The following is a 23,163-nucleotide window of genomic DNA, read 5'->3' as shown; positions in this document are numbered from 1 at the left end:
CGAATTTCAAAATAAATATTTTGATGTCGTGAATCTCAGTTCTTAGGATCGCTGAATTTGAATGTAATCTGCAAATGTTGAAAAAAGTAGTAATCTCCAAAGAAAAATTTGCTAAACTTGTATGACTTGTGCTAACTTGTTAAAAATTTCTTAAAATTGAGTTTTATTATAATCATATTTATTTTTTTTGTAATTCTGTTCACCATATTGAATCTACAAATTTGAATTTTTGAAGAATAAAACATTACGGCATTAGGTCAAAAAGTTTAAAAATCGAGTAATTTGCAAAATAAAAGGAGATAGCTAATACGGTAGTTGAAGAATTATTTAAGAAACACAGTAGTGTATTGGCGATAAGACAATTAAACGGCTTACTCTATAAGCGCTGCCAAATTTTGTGATGGATTCTTCGTGAATTTAAAGCTTTTCGAGTGTGACCGGGAAAATATTTTACATTATAATTCAGAGTACTGCTTGCCGATGCAATGATACGTTAAAATAATTCTGCCCGATGTGCGATTTGTACGGAAGAAACGAATCGAAGGTCTTCCGCAATCGACGATAACAATGCGAGAGTCATTAGCAAGATGACATGGGTAAGAAAGTATTCAAAAAATTAAATGAAAATGTTATGTGTACATTTATTTCAAATAGTAATTTTTAAAATATAAGGGTTCAATATAGCCACTTACAGATTACACTTAGACGGCTATCAATCCATGAATCGCGTGCGGCAGTTAATAAATGCGCAATTCAGCATTTAAGTATATTCCATCTAAATGACGACCTTATAAGTATGGACTGGTAATAACTTATAGTTTTTGCAAAAAAAAAACAGTCTGTAGGAAGTTAGAAAGAGAAACTTATCAGGTATTTACCTTTCTCAAAGTATCCGGAAATGTACATTGTGCACGTCAGTTAAACATACGACGTATTAGCATTATATTAAAGAATTAAAAACGATATATTGTAGCAAAGCACATCAAATTCTTTTTAAAAATGTAAACTACAGATAATTAAAAAATATGCAAAACACTTTGTAAAATCGTATAGGAAATAAGCATATGTATGCGTTATATATGTGTATAAAGCTATTTCATATTTATGTTATATAATAATTAAATGTAATTCTTATATTTGTACGGTATAAGAGGGCCTGTTCCGGGACGAAAATTCACAACAAGTGATAATATTTGTAAAACTGATATTCAATAAACAATTTTATGTTCTTTATAAAATCTTGTCCTGCATATTGCGTTTGGAAATGGGAGCATACTTATATATCAAAATCAATCCGATACTGTTAAATTATTATAATACAATTGAATTCCTTCCTTTATAATCATTCTTCTATTTTTTTGTTACGTCTGGATACTTTTCCATGATACTTTTCTTTCTAAAATATTATCGTCGTCAAAATTTGTTAAATAAACCACGAAACCAATACAGGAAACTCATGAGAAAAGAGAGATAATGCAAGTAAAATGAATGGCAATTCCAGTCCTCTTTGAACAGAAGTTTGAAATCGTACGGAAGATCACGAGATCTTGATAGATCTAAAAATTCTTGGAAAGTCGAATATTGCTCCCAATATGGAATCTGCGAATCGAATACAGGAAAAAAGAGAATTCAGAATTCGGAAAGAAGTAAACCAGAACTAAGAGTACATTCCAAAACGTCTTCTCTGAGGAAAATTCTATTCGAAATATGCAGGGTGTCTCCGATCTACGAGATCGGCTCTCATGAACAGGTAGAGCGGTATGAACTAATGTTTGTAAGCCGAAAAATCCTCCATCATTATGCAAGTATAGGACTTTGCTAAATATAGGAGCGCGATGGGAGAGAGAACGCGAATAAAATCATATATAATAAATATAGGATTGCAACGAGAGGAAGAGGAGTACAAATATACGAGCGCTCATTTTCTTAATTCCATTTTGAAAAAATTATGTATCAACGGTGCCGATAAGAAGTATGTTAACTGTAATTTTAGACATAGTATTTTGCATTAATTTTTTATTTGTGTGCGTGAATCTGTTTAAATCGCTTATATGTAAATGTTATATTTTGAGAAAATAAACTTCACAATTGCATCTATTAATGTAAATTTAGGTTCTGTATGTTCTTTTTCTACAATAACTCTGAAAATTATTATGCAATTAAATTTCTTAGAAATGTTACAATTTTGCATTCGTAATATTTTCTATAATATTCATAATATTTTTTTATTTCAGTTCCGTCTTAATTATTGTCATTTCAAATTTCATTATTCGTAGAACGTATCCATTAAGTTAAATTCAGTTGACTTTTCTATACTTAATACTCTTAATTTCTACATCTTCTGATTGGTATTTCTTGTGCTACTTCGTATTTGCTATTTAGTCACAAATGTAGAAAATTAATATATACTATTAACAAATTTTATATTATGTTTTTGCTGATAATCTGCCTACAAAATTTGTCTTACAAAATCTTTTAGACAAATTTAGCTGTCTGGACTAAGACCCAAAATACAATAGGTATATCTTTAACCATAAGAAATCAACTAATCATACGCCATCATTTTCTTTATATATGACTGTGATTGATCAATATCGTAAGAGTAAACTATTGTGTTTCGAGACTTCAAATACAGAGATTCAATTAAAATTGATCATTGCACACAGTGCAATTTCAGATCCATATAAAAGACCAATACAGGATGTTGAATATGATAAATGATATAGGAAATACTATTCTACTGCGTTTATCAATCCATTGAGCGATCTGTTGAGGTGTCATTGTTGTGAAATTATGTAACTTAGCTAGAGTTGGCCTGCGTGTAAATGATTTAGCTGGTGGGGGGGTGCTGTCGATGGTTGTGACGCTACCAACGGAATAATCTGGATCTTTATCCTCTTCTATCCTTACTGATGGGATGTTGAGCGCGCTCGGAAAACTCTGGAAATAACGAAAAGTATTATTAATTCTAAGAGTGATTCAAAATAAATACTTGTTCTTGCATATTCTGAGACGATCGTTCTTTTAAGCAAAAATTTGTCCAGGACTTAATTTTTAAATTATAACAAAAAATAATTAATGTATCAGCAGATAAGTACAAGAGACAAACAGAGACTGTTATAGCGGGTATTTACGTGAGATGCCCGCTGTGATTAGCTATCATAAACAGATATACAATATAGTATGTATATATTTATATATTACAAGAAAAAAATATTTTCTCTCTTTCTCTCTCTCTCTCTCTCTTTCTCTCTCTCTCTCTCTCTTTCTTCCTTCCTTCTCTCACTACTCACTAATTATGTACAAATGTAAATACTACAAGAATATTCGCATATTGAACTTTAAAAAAAATAGCATTTTTCGATAATTATATAGTTTAGCCTCCGCCATCTCAAAAATCAATGAAATTATATATGCATTTTCTTCTGCTATGGCATTCTGCTGTGATAAACGTGAAAATGATTTTATTTAAGATTCTCGAAATATGATAATCCTTATCTACAATAAAGCTATATATTTCTTTCCAAAAATAATATTTTTCAGTATAATTACGTTATTTACGATTTTAAAGATATTGCTTTAATTATTATTTAATCAAAGACTCACGTGTACGGTGAGATAATTCTGACTTGTGAAATCTTGATCGTTGTTCGTACTCGCATTGTCTAACGATGACCATGATCGGGATCGTTCCAAACCGGTGGTATTCTTCTGAAATTGTTTTCTTGCCAATCGTGGCGTCAAGGTTGATTTAAGAATGTACTTGCTGTTAACTTTTTTCAACGGTACGTTTTTTCTGTACAAATATAATACAGCAACTTTAAATATTTTATATCGAATGATAAACGAAGCTATAAGCATGTGTAAGGATTAAATTTCGACAAAAATGTCACATACTTCCTCCTGTATATGGTGTTGACAAAGGCAAATTCGACCATTGCCGCAAACAAAAATATTGTACAACCCAAAAACCAAATTTCACTCGCTTTTATATAAGAGACCTTTGGTAATGAATTTTCAACTTTCGATGCGAGTGTCATAAATGCTAAAATAGTATTTGTGCCTAAAAGCATAAATGTCATGTATTTTATATATATATATATATATATATATATATATATATATATATATATATTACATACATTATTATTTAATGTTAACAAGAACTTAATGAAGAATGTTAAGAAGAAAGCAAATATATTTTACCTAAAACTATTCGTGGTGCGCTCGCATCTTGATGTAACCAAAAAGACACCCACGAAATCACAACAATCAATACAGATGGTATGTAATAATCCATCATAAAGAATCCCATTTCACGGGCTAATTTAAATGTGATATTTATCGAACTAAAATTGCCGGCTGTAATCATTATACCATTTATTTTAATGACAATTACATTCAATAATAATAGTACTTATACTTTTTATTACATTCAAGAGCATTTTTATTTCTTTATTAGATCAAATATTAAAGAGATCTTAAAGTCGTCTGTTTTACCGATTATTTTTCAAATAAGTATTTTTCTAACTACTATTATATATAGATTAAAAAATTCTGTTTCAGTTAAAATAAACAATAATGTAGTCCAAACTGGTCGACTTATTTCAAAAATGAAAAAAAAAACAGAAAGTTACAGTTTTATTATCGGCTTCTGATGTCGACTCGCAACAAATACCTGTTTTATATACGAGTTTTATACTTTGTACACATAAGATAATGTTGGTTTTTAGACTAGGGATTACATGAACACACAATGTTGTGTTCTTAGAATTAGGCTTAGACATCTAATATAAAAAATTAGTTAAAAAGTTTGTACGTATATGTGAGTATGACATGGATGTAGTAGTGTGTAGTAGTGATGTTTCAATGACATGTATTTAAGTCATATGTGTTTAAGTCTTAATAAATCGGTAATACAAACGGCTTTAGAATCCCCTTAAGGAGATCAGCATCCCAAATTTTTCTGATTTTGTAAAAAAGATAAGTGTAAGATATGTTATTGGATCCTTACTTGTGTTTTGTTTCTTGTTCATCTCATTATAACATTTTTGTGAGATAGCACATACGATTATTGATAGTTGCAAAAATGAGCTGTAGTGGATATCCATTATTTGATAAGGTATCGGAGATTGTATGTTTTTGGGATAAAAATATAAACATGAAAGTAGGAGGATTGTGTCAAAAAGGTCGACAATGACGCTTTTTATGTTATGTATTATATATATTATATTATATTCTTACGTTCAATTGAATGACTTGAATCAAAATTTAAATATCTGAAAGAATTGGTAGGCTCCTTGTATAGATTAAAGTAATTTTTCTATTATCCACTATCATCTTTACAGCTAAAAAATTAATACTGTTGTTCTCACTTATATCCATAGTGAATTATATTCTTTCCTAATAAGAATTGAACTTTTCTAAAATTTCATTTATTTGATTTTTTTTTTAGCTCTAATAATATATCATCAACATATCAATTATGTGCTCTATACCGTTCTATACGCTGTGTGTGGGTATTCAAGGCTTGTTTGTATATAATATGATTTAAGAGGTTTGCCAATAAATATCATTCCGTAATTTGGAGGAATAGATGAAGCTTAAAAATTTTATGGATTATTTGTGATTCAGTGAAGTGAATGCGTTCTTTAATCAGAATAAAGTCAGTTGTATGGAGGATGTTCTTTTGATTTATGAATTCTTGTAGTCTTTCAATTGAAGGAACTTGATGATATTATCCCCATAACATTTAAAAAATGTCAAATTTGATAGGTTTTGAGCAAAGGAAGATCTAAATTTGCTGAAAGTATTTACTTTAGTAACGATACTTTTCCTGTGGAAAAATTTAATAAAACTTTTGAGACTTCCATGTGAATTTTCTATACAAAAGCTAGTTTCGCAGATTATCTGCGTATCTAAATCGATTACTAAAATGCCAATATTTCGCGAACATTGCAGTTCACTTCATCAGGACGAAAAGCAGTCTGAATTGCTCCTCCAAGGACTTCCCTTTATATATGTTGTTTATAGAGATAGAAATTAAAATATGATTTGAATTATAAAATGACTCGGAAAGATTATCGAAAATTGTTACCTTCCAATTTTAACGGGCTATTTCCCCACATAACACAGAGTTCAAACTCTCACTTTTATTACCCCCCTACCCTTTCCAGTTTTCGATGTGCTCTCAGTTAAGATGTCCTGTTTCTTATATATTTATTATTACAAGTGTGACTTCCATCAATTTGACGCACCAACAAATCTTTAAAAAAAAAAAGTAATAAAAATTTTTAAGAGAAATATATATTGTTGCAATATTATGCAATATTTCAATAATTAATCCATTTTTATTGATTGCTAAAATATTATTGCTTAGCATCATATTTTAAAATATATACGTTAAAATTATGAATAAAAAAATATTCAAAGATCTAGAAAGCACACCCGAAAGAGCTTGAGAATATCCAGAATACTCGCTAACTCATTCTATGCCTTCTTATAGCCCTCCTAGACGATTTTTTTCTTATAAGAAGCACGTTCATTTCATGACGTATTTGCCTTTTGAATTATAAGATTGCAGAAATATATTATAATATTTCCTAGAAAATATTAAAATTGCAATATTTTACGATATTGTTGCAATATTTTCAATATGATATTAATATTTCAATATTGCTGCAATTTTTATAACATTGCGCAATATTAAAATAATGCTGCAGTATTGCTGCAATATTTCGTGCTATAGCGAGTTGGTAAAACAGACCACTTTAGGATTCCTTAAATCGATTGTACTTTACCAAAATGCCCATAATGATATTGCGATGGGATATAAGATATTCCGGAGCGATTAACCCACGTATCCATGAGTTTATATTCCGTTAGGTATAAATTATCCGCGATGACAATTGGATCTTCATCCCAGTCTAGCACCATTTCGTTCACATTGTGAGTCCCTTTAGAAAGAAACATTTGTTCTGCTCGTGTTTCTTTGCATTTTTCTTACATTTAAGTCGATTTTTATTGACATCTTCGTTGTTCAGACTTTTTATATTTTTATATTTTGTATTTTTTATACATTTATACTTTTATATTTTATATGTATAACTATGTACATATATATATATTTATATACATATATAATTACAGTACGTAATTTATTTCATACTTATAGAATAGGAAAATTATATACCAAAAAGCTATTATGTATAATAAATTAACGATAAATATAATAAAATTAATATTAGGTGTTGGAATTAATTCGTAGCGTTTTTAATGAAAGAATGTTATTTATTTCACATGAGCATTAAAAAATACATTAATGAAAGTACTTCCCATCACTTGTAAAACGCTACGAATTAATTCCAACACCTAATAATAAATTATTCAGATAATGATATAAATAATACAATTTAATCAATCATTGTTCAATTATTAATATTATTATTATAATAAATATTAATAATAAGTGATAATCTCTAAAGGAAAGTTCCATATGAATAACATAAATAAACAGAGAAATTCCTTATTCGATCTGATTATAAGCTAGATCTTGGTACTTAATAAATTGATACTTACAGCTTTCAAACACTAGTGGACATTCTTGCACGTCGAATGGAAACTTTTCTAATCGAAGGCCGCAGTTCAGGGTAGTTTCCAATCTGAAATTGAAGCTAACATTAAGTAATCGATCTGTCGTTGGCCAGTTACGTTGAAAATTAGTGTAGAAGCAAAATATGAAAAAAATTGGTCGGGAATAAAATTCATCCGGATGCATCTTTTACCCAGGATTGGAAATGTTACTTTATAAAAATAAGTATTATTTTGTACAAAAATTATGTTACTAATTTAAAAATTATTCGTTACTAATTTGAAATATAATTCATTACCATTACTTAGAAAATAACGAGTCATTCCTTTGACATTACTTTTTTGTAATATTAAAGTAGGATATTACGTTAAAAAATTGCATTATTTAATAATTAATATTAATTGTAAAAATCAATATTAAAACTTTAAATTTTGAAAGCAAGATAAAAATCTTGACTAATAAGCAAGCAAATAGAGATGTTAGAATAAAAATTATTTAATTATTGTTAATATATAAAAATCAAACGGGAATTTAATTTGAATTATTTTTACTATTATATATTCTTCTCAGATATCGTGTGACAATAACTATTTTGATTGTAATAATCTTGAAGAGGATGAATGATATTTTTAGAATATTACCTCATTTCGACATATTAGACTGTAAATGTTAATATTTTAATTAATATTATTGTATACATACCATACTGATGGAGACTCTGCGAGTTGAACTGTTTACGGAATTATTTTTATGTATTAATTATAAATCATTTATATTCTAACTCTCTTTTTGCTCGTTTATTGGCCGTTATCAAGATTTTAATATTAATATTGCTTTACAAATCATCGAGCGTTATCATTCTTGTTTATTCAAATTTTAAACTAATCTTACAGCAAACATATCTTTATATTAAACTTATATCTAATAAATTGTTGATAATTTTTTATATTAACATTTTTCTTTTTTAAAATATGCTTATTTCTATCAAAGCAAATTGACACAAACATAGATTTTATTAAAAATTTTTATAAAACTCTTTTTAAACATTATTGACGTTATATTTCGAGTGTATTCCAGTATTTCGAGTGTATTCACTGCTAATATTGAAAATTTACAGTTTACGTTAATACATAGACATATGCACACTACAAATGTTCGGTATTGGCAGTGACTATCAGAATGCAGTCCAATAATAAAATATAAAGTACAAAATGTTTTTCCATGTTTAAATTTTTATTAAAATTAAATAATACGATCTATTAAATAGATATATCTGTATAAAAATAATAAGAAATTAAAGTAATGATAAAGTAACGGCTAAATTCGTTACCTAAATATGTATATTCATATTCATTCTAAATATGTTACAAAAATGATAATCGTGTTATAAATAACGCGTTACTTACCAACCCTGTTTTAACCGCAAAATTCGTCGAGAGTAAATATTAAATACCTAGTGTTTAATATGACCATGCCATAAGAACTGATAGAGATGAGTAGATCTTTGACACCATTTCCCATTACTGCCGAGGTACGCTCGTTCGCAACGTACACCGTAGGCGTCCAAATTAGTTCATGAGCGTTTTGGCCACCATATATTTGAGTCAAATAAGGGGCTATATCCGTGAATTTAAGCCGTTTATCCAAATATCGAAACTGCATCATTAAGTGCACATCAAATCGCTGTAATATAATGTTTATTCTTTTCTATTAGCATTTCTCGACGATGCTTATGTACTATGTCTAAGACATAGCTAAGTATAAGTAAAATTATGCAGGTACCAGAGTTTTGGCCATGTTGGACCTTATTGTGTAGATAAAAGCTTTAGTGTAAATTCTGATCGGATCCGTTTCATTAATTACTCCGGGTGGTCTGACCATCTTATCGTAACGGCATTCATTTGCCAGTTCTTGTAGAAGTTCCGTTTGCGTCATGGAACTACCAAATGATGGACAATTTCCTGGTCTACATGTAATAAATATATTGAATTCGCTTTTATTATAAGATGTTAATTCTATTCTATTTATATAAATCTAATTTACATTTAGAATCATATTATATTGTACACATGCATTTTTTTATAAACTCCCCAAATAATGCTTGAAATATTCGTAAAATATTCCTAAAATCTTAAAATTCAAAAATATTCTGACATGTTTTAAAATATTTATCGGATGTAAAAGCAACATTTATATTGAATGTGAAAAAATATATATATGTATAAAAAGTAATTGTCTTTTCCTTTAGTATTTCTTTTTTGTACAGTTGTGTAATTTATAGAAAGAGTGCGGTTTTATAATATATTGATAGAAAGAGTGCGGTTTTATAAAACTTAAATGCAATAGATAATTTATAACGATGTACGTTACACAACTGACACGCCTAAAAAGCGAACTCGAATTAATATTCTAGATCTCGTTTCTTCGCGGGTGTCTTCAAAGTATGTATATTCATTATTTCTTTGTATCGATATGAATGACGCATCTATTAAGATGACACCAGAAATATAGATAAACGTGTACTGAAACTAATTTTTCTATCTCACTATTGATGACACATGTCTTCCGTAACAATTGAAAGTTCATACTCTTATCACGAGTTAATTAATTCAAAATATAATTTTCAAGTGTCAGAAGGTATTGACTGTCAAATTTTGCGAAACAATTGTTAGAAAAAAATTGTTATGTTACGATCCACATAACACGAGCTATTATATTTTGCGAAAAATAATTTGGTGCTCTATCGAACACATGTGCTTCATTTATAAAAAACATCCACAAAAGAGTGCCGCGGACTATGTATTAAGTTCTTATCTTGTATGCTACTTGAATTTACAACGTTGCACATCCTCGCCAAATATTTTGTTAATATAAGATATCGCCATATTTACACATTTTCATGGAATTGTGTACCAATTAAGATTAAGATTAAGTTTCTGTGACGTATTATGACATGCAAATAGAAGACTGTTCTGCACAATATAAATATTTCTATAATTACCTGTTCAGATAACATAAAGTCTAAAATCGGGACGTAAGATGTCTTTATAAAACGTCTTTTGAAAGGTAAAAATATCTTTATAACTCATCTTTTAGACGTCTTTGAAATGTCCTAAAATCGTCTATTTTACTGACTAAACGCAATAATTTATAACAATTACTTTATTCTTTCTCAGTTTTTAAAATTTTGTCCAGTATACGCATTAATATGTATCTGTGAGGTAGAGTTTTATACTTATATCGATAATGGAAAATATTTGATTTTGAAATATTAAATCTTTATCATTTCAATATGGCGTCCAAAGCTGTCAATATTGTAACAATGCACAGAAGAATGAGGCGTGATGGGCTGTGCTATGAATTCACGCGGCGCAGCTTCACCGCATATTGACTTATACGTTTCCTTTTTTAATTCGAAAACTACGAATATCTCAAATTGATATATGACATGATAATGACTTTTTTATTCCCCTTGACTCATTCTACGCCCCCAATGCGGCTCCTGCCTTATTTCCGAGACCCTGTATATTGCACTTATTTTTAATCTTAATCGTTAAAAAATCTAATATTATAATAATAACAAATTATAATAATAATTATTTTAATTTAGTTAAATATGTTTTTAAATAAAACTTTCAATTTAATTTAACTTTTAACTTAGCCTTCAATTTGGAAATGCCTAATTTATGTTTCGATTTTAATTCTAAAATCCTAAAATTCAGCCATAGATACAGATTTCAGTTGGGATTAATTAGGACTGGCAACTCTATTAGTTAAATTTTAGGATTTTAGGATTAAAACTGGAGCATAAATCAAGCATATCTTTTAATGTATAATGCTATTCCTCATCAAAAACTGAATCGAAAACTGACGAATCATTTTGCAATTTTCCCAATTAATTTTCGCATTAATGAGATATTAGTTTCTAAAGATTGTCAAATAGCAGTCAAGATCAATGAATAAGACAATTTTAAGATATTTTTAAGTGTTCTATATGTAAAATATCTTAAAGACAAACTCTCTTAAAAATTTTTTGTCTTAAGCTCGTTCTACATGGGATGCAAGACGCTGAATGCAAAGCGTAAGACGCAGAAAGTAAGTCACAGATCGTAAAATTTTTGCGTCTATAAATTCGTAGCGAGCAATCTAACATTGCATGACAACAATTGACTGTTTCACGTCTTGATTGATGTGTCCGCATCGACGCAAAACGAAAAATTGAACGTTCTGCGTCTAGCAGGTCACTATATTGCGACTTGCGACCCGCGTTCTGCATGCTACGTAGAATAAGTCTTACGCGTCGATTTTAGACATTTTATTTATGGGGTGACTAAAAAAAATTGCAAACATTGCAAAATGATTCTTAAATTTTAAATTCAGTTTTTAACCAAGCGTCATGGTTCATAGGCGCTTTTTGAGATACATCCTGTGTATAAGTAAACATATATTTTCTGTTTCTTAATATGTTCCCTTTTTGTTTGAATTTTTACTCAATTGATTTATTTATAACCCTAAATGATAATTGAGATATTAAAATAAGCATCAAATCAATATTTATAAGTTGATGATAATCAAACGCATGTTGCGCGTATATGTGTCGGCACCCGCATGCGCGCACAATAGAGTTGCGAAAATTTAATTTGAATATTGATTATTTGAACAGGTGTAAATTGGAGATTGAATGCTTATTTATGAAAATAAAACACGATACTGATAACTCTCGTGAGCGTACGAAAACGAATTAATCGCTTGCTGCGAAAATTAAAGTGGCTTTTGTTAAAGTCTGTTGCTTTTTGTCTCGTTGCTGGAAAAAGCAATCGACTATTTTTGCATCGTACAAAGTAACAAACTTTTCGCTCTTTTCAGTATAATTTACGATATTACTTCAATTCGTTAATTGACCGATCGATTGCATTTACGAGAAGGTCAAATGTTATGCACTGATAATTGTTTGAAAGCAGCTATAAAATTTTGCAAGGTTAAGAACAGTATTCAAGCAGATTTTATCTCTCGATGTCGCATTTCCTTACATCGGACGTACAAACGTATACGCCCAGCTTATGTAAAAATACATTATTTGCAGACGAGAAACGACGATAAAGATCGAACATATTAGCATTAACACATTTCTATTTTTTTCTGTTTTGATGCAGTATTTTTCAGCGTGGAAGGATAACGACACGCGCGGTTTTACAAAATTTATGGAAATATACATCTCGTAAAAACCATCAGTGCTTGATGATCAGTGTTGAAAGAACCGCTCTGTCTTATCTTTCAAGATAAAAATGAGTTTTAAATATTCATTAAAATTTTGTTAAACTATAAACTGGAAATTTTAATAAACAGATTTTTTTTAAATAGATAAAGTGTCTCGTAAACATTTTTATATCCAAATCTAAATTACATGCAATACTGGGACATGTGCATTTTATATAATATAATATAATGTCTTATTACATATATATATTAGGTGTTGGAATTAATTCGTAGCGTTTTTAAATGAAAGAATGTTATTTATTTCACATGAGCATTAAAAAATACATTAATGAAAGTACTTCCCATCACTTGTAAAACGCTACGAATTAATTCCAACACCTAATAAAATAATTTATATATATATATATATATATAAAATAATTTTATAATGTAAGATATTGAGTTTTATATATATATGTACACATATATATAATCCTTATCTTTTTCGTCTGTAAGAAATTGTGTATCCTTGCGAATTACGCGCTTGTCTTTGTGATTGCGCTATATATTTTATATATTTCTTTATACTTTCTTTCTTTTTCCATGTCCTTAGTAATAAAATTAAATTTAATTAACAGCTTTAATTTAAATAACAGCTTACACTTTGATTGCATCCGTGAATAATAGTACTCCTAATAAATAAACGAGGAGTATTAGAACGAAGACTTTTTCTCCGAAAATCATTCTCAAGTACTCCCTTTTTTATCACTTAACAGCACCACTAATAGATTCAGACTGATCTTTCCTTATAATCCGTCAGTGCGGTCGGGCGAGCAAATTTACTGAAACCAGATAGTCAGACCAAAGCTTGCTCCCACTCTCATGGTGCTCCTGCTTGAACTCACACATGCATATGCACACATGTAATACACACACACACACACACACACACACACACACACACATATACGTATATTCGTGTAGCAATCTATAACATCAATGCACACATTCATTATATGTCTAAGACTTACATTGTAAATTCTCGCGTTTATCCATAATCGTATAATTTACACATAATCGTTTAATTAATGCACGCAATTCAATGCGTGATTTTAATATCAGATATCTTGATTAACTTCTCGGTTTGACTAACTTCTCGGAATTTATCATGTATAATCATTTACTTACGTTGCGAAAAGATGCTGAAAAAAAATTCTATATAATAGACGATGATTCATATATCTGTGCGAGGAAATTTCTCTCTTATCTCTGTGAACACCTCGTAAACGAACTCGAACTTGTAAGTTTTATCACTGCATGATTGCGCATACAAATATATTCTCATATACTATTCATCTAGTATTATCATATTATTGCATGACTTAATTACTGCAAAAACGAGGTCTATTAAAAAATTTAATATTTAATGTAGAATAGATAATGATTTAGTATATATATTCTAGAGAATATATCTGGATGCATAACACACACACAAAAGACGACGTAAGATGTTACAAGTTATTATTTCTGAAAGTATTGTTAAGTAAAAAATATATTCAGACAAAAATTGTTACTTCGAGGACATAAGATGAAATTATTAGTTTGACCTTGGGTGACGTTGTTAAGTTCAAGGTTAATTTGAATTCTTTTTAATAAGACTCTTCACTTTTCATTGCATATTCTTGTAGCATACCTCGAAAGCTTTTCGAAATATAATAAAATATTTTTTTCATAAAATACTTTTAAAGTTACAAAGCTTGAAAATTATAGGATCGCCGACATTAATATTATCCAAATGTTCATATGGCTATCAATGGCTAAAACTTTTTTAATGTTTAGGATCATGATCTCAATAACATTTAATATATTATCAAGGTCATCTTGAACATTCAAGAGGTTTTAACCATCGTTTGACATCTTGGATAATACAAATGCCGACGACACTGTAACTTTCAAGCCTTATAATTCGAAAAGTACTTCATAAAAAATATTATATTATAGTATTTTGGAAAGCTTTTGAGATGTGCTACAAGAATATGTAATGAAAAATAGAGAGTTTCATTTAAAAAGATCAAAGTGACTTTGGCTATCCAAATTCAAATCAATAGTTCCATCTTGTCCCCCTTGAAGTCATAAAACTTTTGTCTGAACATATTTTTCATTTGACATGTATTTTCAGAGATAATAGCTTATAACACTTTACATGGACCACATATACATTCCTATATACATTCGTATACGATATATAACAATAAAAAAAAAATAGAATTTGTACAACTTACACATTATATTCATCGAATTTGTACATTTACATATTCATATATATAATATATGTATATATCATTTATATGTATAACTTATTTAGTGCCAATTGATATAATATCAGGTTTCATACGATTAAAAGTATATGTTAATAAGTATAAATCCTGCAAAAGTTTTGTCAATCTTTTAAAATGTCTGTCGGTATAAGGCATCAAAACTTCTAGAGTAGAAGATAAATTTGGTGTCTGCAACTCCTGCGTCCCGATCTCTGTTATTAAGGCATTTATAATTACCTAAAAATAATAAAAAAATTAAAAGATAAAGAGTGTTTAAAGATATTTGCATGCATGAAAAAAATGTTTTCTTTAATAGACTGGAAATTTTGTTAACACTAAAAAAAATTTTTAATCAAATTATTAAATTTTTATTATATAAGGTCTCTAACATTTGTTTGCATCCTTTGTTCCGAAGTTGAAAATGTGGAAAAATGTCGGAATATGTGTTCTTTTATTGTTTCTAAACAGCAATTACTTAATTTTAACTGTCAATAATCAAAAAGATAGATAGATAGATAGAGTTTCTCTAGAAAACTTGGAACTCCTTAAATAAAACTAAACCTAAAAAACAAAAAATAAAGCTTGATATCCCAGTAAACGAGAATGGATTGAAACGGAATGAAATATACTTAGATTTTCAGAAATGTGCATTCACGAACGTTAAAATAAATCTTTTTTTAATCCGAATGTATTTTTAATTCATTTATAGAATATAACATGAAGTACATTTTTAAGCCTTTTAATCTAAAAATAATATCAGTTTTTTTGTGTCTTGTTAATACTTCTCAATTTAAGATTAATAAAAAGAAAATATAGTTTCTCAATCCAATTAAATCCTGTTGAATCCAATTTAATCCAATTTAATCCAACGAAATAAAAAAAATTGTGTTATTCAAAATACACATTCGGATAAATAAAATTTCAATTTATTAATCTGATAAATTTCAATCTATTAATTTTAATCTCTTAATCTAATTTAATCTTAATTTGTTTTTTATTTTTTTCTAATTCTTACAACTACAATATGATAAAAAGTAATTTAAACTGACTTCTACGCCATTAAAAATTTTCGAATTGTCGCTTATCCACCTTTTTCTCAAGACTACGGGAAATTATTTGATAAAAAAAATTAATGTTTCAATAAACGTGTTTCAACATTTTCTCATATTTTCAGTTATTCGGAAAATATACCAAATGTAAACATAGTTTAGAGTATAATTATCAAAATTATTCGATTTCTAAACAATAAATTATTAAATTTCATATTATACTTGAGCAGCAAGCGAGTTTCGGCTGTTCATGTTCCATGTAACTGCACACTTGAGTAACGTTTCCTTATGATTTGGTTTTAATTCCTTTATTATTTCTGTAAACTCGTTATTCGTCTTCTTCGATATAGCTGTTTCAAAAAACTCTTATAATAATCTTACAAAATATTTGAACGCATATATATGTATGTGTATCGATTCATTATATTATCGATATGTGTATTTGCATGCATACGTGCAAGTTAACTTTTTTTTTTTTAGCTAAGTTAAATTAAATTAACAGCCTTCAAAATTTAACTTAATTGAAAATGAACAAGTTAATCTGTACTAAAATTAATTGAATTAAAAGTTATGTTAATAAAAAAAATAATTTGGTCCGAACGAACAACCAAAAAAAAAAAAGAAAAAAAAGTTTGATCATTTTACATAATTTTTCGTATTTTCCTTTCTCACAACATCATATCAAACTATACTGTCAGAATTCAGAAACACCAGTGCAATATTTCTTGAACTCATTCAGTTCGTTCGGTTGGTCCAAATATAAATTCAGAATTATATTGGATTATTTTTTACTTGTCGAATACGACAATTTGAACACATTGATATAGTGTGCACAAACCAAATGTGTGGCACTGAAAAAGTTTACAATAAAATCAATGCGAAATAATTACCTTCTATAATCTTGAGCACTTGTAATGGTCGCTCTAGTTTTAGAGCCAATTTTAACGCAGCCTGCAGTTCTTCAGCTTTGAGTAAATTGGCCAACCTTTGCTCTTCAAGCACAAATTGTGCTTTCTCCGATGCGGCTTGCGCTTTCCTTTCTTCAGTTACATCTCTCCAAATAACTAGTAATGAATCGCTACCTCCACTGATAATATGTTTCTGATCTTTTGTAACTACATGAACAATATACTAAACGTTAAAAACGTATATCGTATACAGTGAACAAAATAATAAATAATTAGAAAATATACTTGTTTTATTAATAAGAAGTCTATTATTTATTTTTAATACAAATTCTCACTTCTTGTGGGAATAGTCATGCTTGAATAATCATTAATAAATTGTTATATTATTTTTTTAACAAAAAACATCTTTCAATTGTTTACACACGATAGAGCACTTAACTTGCACACCTTAAAAAACTTGTAATACTTATTATATGCGTTATACGAAAAATGATTATATACAAAAGTTGTATGATTTTGAGGGAGTTATTACATGGTATATAAGTGGAAATATTTCAAGGTCAATTTCATTTTTGTAAAAAATGAAATATTATATATAATATTTTTTTGTGTCGCGCGGTCATTAGAAACTAAATCGTTTGGGATAATTAGTTATAAGAAGTTTTCGTCTTGAATTTATGTAAAAAAATCACTCCTTAAAATCTTTTAGCATACTTAATATACAAGTATGCTAAACCCCGGATAACAAGTAAATTTTTCAAATGTTCACATTTTGTTTCCCGTATGTATTTACACATTTTCATGTACAAAAATTAAATAGGCTCACCTGCGAGCGTCCAAACGTGACTTTCGTGTTGGTTCAAAGTTGATATGCATTCGGACGTTTTGATATTCCACAATTTCAGAAGACCATCTCCACCCGACGTAATTAGTTGCATACCGCGTGATAAAAATTCTCCTCTTAAGACAGAAGATTCATGTCCTTCAAACGTCTGTAGCAAGAACAAAAATAATTAAATTAAAATTAGATTTAAAAGTATTAAAAAAAAACAATTTATTTTTCTTTTCGGTACCTTTAAACAATTGAGCTCCGTTAAAGACCACAATTTCATAGTACAGTCAGCAGACGTTGTTAAAAGTACTTGATCAATTGGCGAAAATCGAACACACCATACGCTTCTTCGGTGACCATGAAGCACACCGAGTAATTGTAAATTTTCAGCATACCATAACTAGAAATAATTATTACATTATTATTTTCTTATAAGCTAACATTTTAGTTATTCAGACACATGCGTAAAGTAAGTTTGATTAATGCAATCAGAGAGAAAATTTTTTTGTATCTGTAACTATAATTACATATTATTATAGTTACGATTATTACTGCTATATAAGTTAGTAATAATAATTATAGCCGTAATTTGTTGCCAACAGTATATATATATATATATATTAGAACTTATATATAGTAATTATTACACATTATAACAATAATAATCATAAAATTTTCCAAAATAATTCTTTAAAATAAAAAATCAAGCGCGCGCGCGCATGTACGCACGAACTCTGATACTGTTTTAATAATCGTAAAATAGTAACGTGTAATTATAATAAGTACAAATAATTTTTCTCTCAGTGATGATACCTTAGCAGTTTTATCTTGCGACGCTGTAGCAATCAATTTGTCATTTGGTGAGATGGTTACACAGTTTATATCTTTTTGATGCGCTAATGTTGTATGTCTTACATTTAATGATAAATCTTGATCTGTAAGCAACAAAGATTATATGTATCCACATGCAATTTATATACATATATATGTGTATGTATGGATCACATATTAAAAATATTCGAAAGTTAAAAATAAAAAGTCACCCTAGTATATACTAATAGTATATACTATTATTATATATTATAGTCACTCTATTATATACTAAGATACTTTTTATTTTCAACTTCCGAATATTTTTGTAACATATCTCTCAGAATGGTTCCAATTTTTAAAAAATCGATGTAAAACTGCAGCTCTATCGGATAAGAGAAAAATATCTTAAGCATCTTATTACTTAAGACGATCTCAAAATAAGAATAAACTATAAATACCGCCCTTTATCTTAACAGTTACAAGAACAGCTGCAAATAAGACTGTAAGTTCTATAATAATAATCTATAAAATATGTTAACTCATAAAATTAAAGTAACTAAAAAAAATAAAATAAAATGTTATTATGAAAAAATAAAATATTTTCATTTTTTCTTAAAAACAAACAATTAGTTAATCTTAATCACAATATTTTACGACAATTATGATTTTTATTATTTTTTTTATTTTTCCAGAAAATAAATAAATACTTAAAATTTTTCAAAATAATTTTTTAAAATAAAAATATCAAGCGTATACACGCACGCACCCTGATACTGTTTTAAAATTGCCTCACATTCTGAATTAGAAGGCATACCATATTAATTAATTCGAACGTGATCAAATGAAACGAGGTTCTACACTACTCATTCCATATATTCGATTTTATTTAAGAAATCATTTTACTTACTATGTGATTCGAGATTGTTCGGTAATTCCCACAGTTTCAGGCATGAATCTTGAGCGACAGTAGTGAAGAATTTAGGTAATGTTTGAGATATGGCAATAGAACTAATCGATGCTGTATGTCTAATGGCATGTCCAATGCAAGACATCCTCATTGTGTCTTTATCCAGTAGCCATACGCGGACACTATTATCCTATAAATAATAATTTTATATATAGCATATCAATTTTCTATATTATTATACAAGGTACCCCATTTTAATTTATCCAGGCACATCCGATGTATGCCTCAGTTTATAAAAAATTAATTTAAGTTGAAGGTTGTAAGTAAAATAAGTATAAAATAAACTGTTATCTGTTTTGAGAGCAATAAACTGATGTAATGCATTATTATATGTTATTAAAAGATATAAATACCTTGGCTGAAGATAGGAGCAGATTTACATTTGCCAAAGTCGTAGCGAGAGCCAAAATGCTGTCAGTATGACCGCATAATAGTTGACAATTCATAGAAGCAATTTCATAAAGTTTTATATCACAACTATTAGTCGCGAGTGCAATATGACTATCATTATCTCCAAGATACGCAACATCTAGAATTTCATCGCTGTAGCCTACCAACTTTTAATTTAAAATTAATATCTATATAATTTTATAGACTTTTAATTTTATAGACCAAGTATATCAAACCTGCTTTTTGCATTCGAATAATTCCATTGAATGAACAATTATGTTGTGATCGACAGATACTACTGCAAAAATATTAGAGATGCTGTTGTAAAGTAAGTGCGTAATTGATAAACCTCCTTCTTCCTTAGACGGTGGCACTAAAGAATCGTCTTGCACATAAATCTGCTTGCCCGTTTTCATCTCCCAGATTTTAACGACACCTAGAAAATTTATATTGATCCTAAATGCACATTGGAAATGTGTAAAAATTTCAAAAACCGTCGTGTTCATTAAGAATTACATTATACTACTTTCATGTAGATCATAAACCACACATCTCACACATTTCGATTACCTTTTTCGCCAGCTGAAGCAACATATATGCCACCGCTTTTACGTGACTTAATAAATACTGGAAGACATTTCGCGGATATCATAAAAGTTCCCTCAATTCCTTCATATACTGGTAAAACACGTATTGATGTCCCAGTGGATATATCCCACAAAATCAGTACTCTGTCTCTTCCTGAACTGCGCACGTATATATTATATTACATTCACATTCTATCTATAATGTATTTTATATTTATATATCTATAATATATCTTATATTTCATAATTTCTTTATTACCTAACTAAATAATTTCCATTTTCGTGAAAACTAAGAGATGTTACTTTACTAAAATGTCCAGAGAGAATAACTTTTTCCTGTCCAGTAGTGATATCCCAACCATAAATTTTTGTGTTGTCACCAGCTCCAAAGAGAAGTGATTTTTCATTGTTGGAATAAAATTCCAACACACTAAATAAAAAAAAGATATTAATAGTAATTCAAAGCAATATTTTAAATTATAATGATCTATTTTAAGGCAAGTACAAATAGAAATATGCGAACTACTTATATATAAATACATATTAATTAAGTAAAATCAATTAAATCACTATGACCTGAATACAAACTATTCGAAAATTTTGAATTTAATTTTGAATTTCGAATACATATACTGACAATCTTACAACTTTATTTCTTATCAATATAAAGTAAAATAGTAATATAATACAGTCAATTAAAGTAAAAAATGTTTTATCAGATATATATATTTTTTTAATGTACTATTGTAAATGCACATTTCTGAAAATTTGAATTCATTTCAATCCATTCTCGTTAACTAGAATATAATTACATACATATAATTACCTAACTACTCCCTGTATTCCTTTAAAATTATGTGTACATGCATGATGTTGTAAATTCCACAATCTGACAGATCCATCACTTCCACCAGATGCCATTAAAATACTATTATTCGAAAGAGTTATTTGCATTACAGGTCCTTTATGAATTGATTTCCATAATTTCATTAACTTATTAGCTATAACAAACATAAATAAAAAAAGAATAAAAGTGTTGCAGATAAGAATATAGAAAATAATAAAAAATTAGAATTCGGTCGATTACTTTTCCAATCCCATAATTTGAACAGTCCACTCTTGTGATGAGTGATTATGCCTGTATCTTCATTACAAAGTGCAAAACAATTGATTGTATCCTCTAGTTGATCAGCTTCTGTTATACACAATGATGATATCACAGAACCTTTGCTCATAGACAATATGGACACAGTGCCTCCTTTTTGGCAAAATAAGTATTCTGCATTTGCACACCACTACAACAAAAGGACAGATTATAAATAGTCGGTAAGCCCGGATTAAAGAATTAAGATTTCCAACTATCGACCTTTGCAGAATCAGCTTTAAATTAGACTACCAACTCACATTGTAGAATCAAAATAACAAATAAATAACAAATAATTTCTTTAATCTATAAAAACCTACTTGTATATTGCCGCCAGTATAAAATGCTTCATACTTGGACTCCACTTCGAATCTATAAGTATAACATGGGAGAGTAATTATCAAAACACAATTGTTAAAAGATTGTAAAAGAGAAGCTTAAAAAATAATTTATTGTATGTACTTATAGACACATCAGAATAAAATATTACTTACGCTTCCTTAAGATTAGCTTTGCTCATCTTTCATTACCCAAAAAAATTAACTTAGTTTTTAATTAAATTAGTTTTCAATTAAATTGAAAGACATTTATATTAATTTATATTTGAATAAATCAGGAGCCAGAATCATATCACAATATTAAAAGTACTGATATATAAAACGAGACCGGTTTTCAAAATCACTCAAAACAATGTGCGACACACGTGCAAAAATATTCTACTGAAGTCACACAGGAACAAGCAGAGAGAAATAACATACTCGAAATTCCCTAGCATACTAACGGCACATCACGTAGTATTGTAAAATGGAGTAAAAAGGAGACCAAACTAAAGGTGCTATTACATTGAAGCGTCAAGTATCGAACGTCAAGCATTATGACTAAAAATAGGTCACTATTCGCTAAAAATAGATCACTTAATCAAAATTGATGAATAGGGACTGGTTTCACCAATCGGTTTCGCCGATCAAGCTTAATCGTGATTGTCAACTGTAATTGGTCGATTCTACTAAACAACAAACGCGATTGGTCAGTCAACGGCTAATTAAGCTAACTGGTGTTGATGAAACTAGCCCTAGCAAAAGCAATCTCACGATACTCGACGCTATGTAAAAGTACTTTTAAAACCTTAAGCCTGATCTATAATTACGTAAACATAGTTGTAGTTGTAAGAATTGACCAATCACACGTTTACGCAATTCATTGTAGACGATGTAAATTAATTAACTAAATATTAATTATACAATTTCATATTATTAATATAATGTATATTAATTTAATTAGGTAATAATATAATAATAATATACATTTAATAATAATAATAATAATAATAATAATATACATTTAATAATAATAATAATAATAATAATA

General features: G+C 28.5%; 2 protein-coding genes across 2 annotated transcripts; both read right to left on the bottom strand.

Annotated features, from left to right (window-relative positions):
* Positions 1–616: 616 nt before the first annotated feature.
* Positions 617–14,923, bottom strand: LOC105148307 (pH-sensitive chloride channel 2). The gene is made up of 9 exons (XM_087410684.1): positions 13,449–14,923; positions 9,374–9,557; positions 9,045–9,274; positions 7,579–7,661; positions 6,801–6,956; positions 4,207–4,362; positions 3,898–4,063; positions 3,607–3,796; positions 617–2,940 (listed from the first exon to the last, which is right to left on the bottom strand). The coding sequence occupies exons 1-9, from the start codon at positions 13,529–13,531 to the stop codon at positions 2,674–2,676; spliced, it is 1,515 nt and encodes a 504-aa protein (XP_087266810.1). The 5' UTR covers positions 13,532–14,923; the 3' UTR covers positions 617–2,673.
* Positions 14,924–15,055: 132 nt separating this feature from the next.
* LOC105148291 (transducin beta-like protein 3) lies at positions 15,056–22,550 on the bottom strand. The gene is made up of 15 exons (XM_011059941.2): positions 22,290–22,550; positions 22,116–22,167; positions 21,739–21,946; positions 21,478–21,652; positions 20,911–21,081; positions 20,635–20,810; positions 20,301–20,500; positions 20,028–20,231; positions 19,615–19,804; positions 18,708–18,829; positions 18,136–18,294; positions 17,889–18,054; positions 17,045–17,269; positions 16,377–16,504; positions 15,056–15,342 (listed from the first exon to the last, which is right to left on the bottom strand). The coding sequence occupies exons 1-15, from the start codon at positions 22,313–22,315 to the stop codon at positions 15,145–15,147; spliced, it is 2,400 nt and encodes a 799-aa protein (XP_011058243.1). The 5' UTR covers positions 22,316–22,550; the 3' UTR covers positions 15,056–15,144.
* Between the last annotated feature and the right edge of the window lie 613 nt (positions 22,551–23,163).

This window comes from Acromyrmex echinatior, chromosome 10 (genome assembly GCF_024713525.1).
Source record: "Acromyrmex echinatior isolate Ae372 chromosome 10, ASM2471352v2, whole genome shotgun sequence".
NCBI classification, from domain to species: domain Eukaryota; kingdom Metazoa; phylum Arthropoda; class Insecta; order Hymenoptera; family Formicidae; genus Acromyrmex; species Acromyrmex echinatior.
This window is presented reverse-complemented; position numbering and strand designations above follow the sequence as displayed.

What these genes read in the sequence shown, in the direction of transcription:
- LOC105148307 (XM_087410684.1), bottom strand. Translation starts at nt 13,531, where the DNA reads ATGATTTTCGGAGAAAAAGTCTTCGTTCTAATACTCCTCGTTTATTTA. An exon ending in CCAACATGGCCAAAACTCTG is followed by an intron (nt 9,275 to 9,373) that starts GTACCTGCATAA and finishes ATTATATTACAG; the next exon opens with CGATTTGATGTGCACTTAAT. An exon ending in ATGGTCATATTAAACACTAG is followed by an intron (nt 7,662 to 9,044) that starts GTATTTAATATT and finishes CTTCAATTTCAG; the next exon opens with ATTGGAAACTACCCTGAACT.
- LOC105148291 (XM_011059941.2), bottom strand. Translation starts at nt 22,315, where the DNA reads ATGAGCAAAGCTAATCTTAAGGAAGC. An exon ending in AAAGCTAATCTTAAGGAAGC is followed by an intron (nt 22,168 to 22,289) that starts GTAAGTAATATT and finishes TTATACTTATAG; the next exon opens with ATTCGAAGTGGAGTCCAAGT. An exon ending in TGCTCCTATCTTCAGCCAAG is followed by an intron (nt 19,805 to 20,027) that starts GTATTTATATCT and finishes TATTATTTATAG; the next exon opens with GATAATAGTGTCCGCGTATG.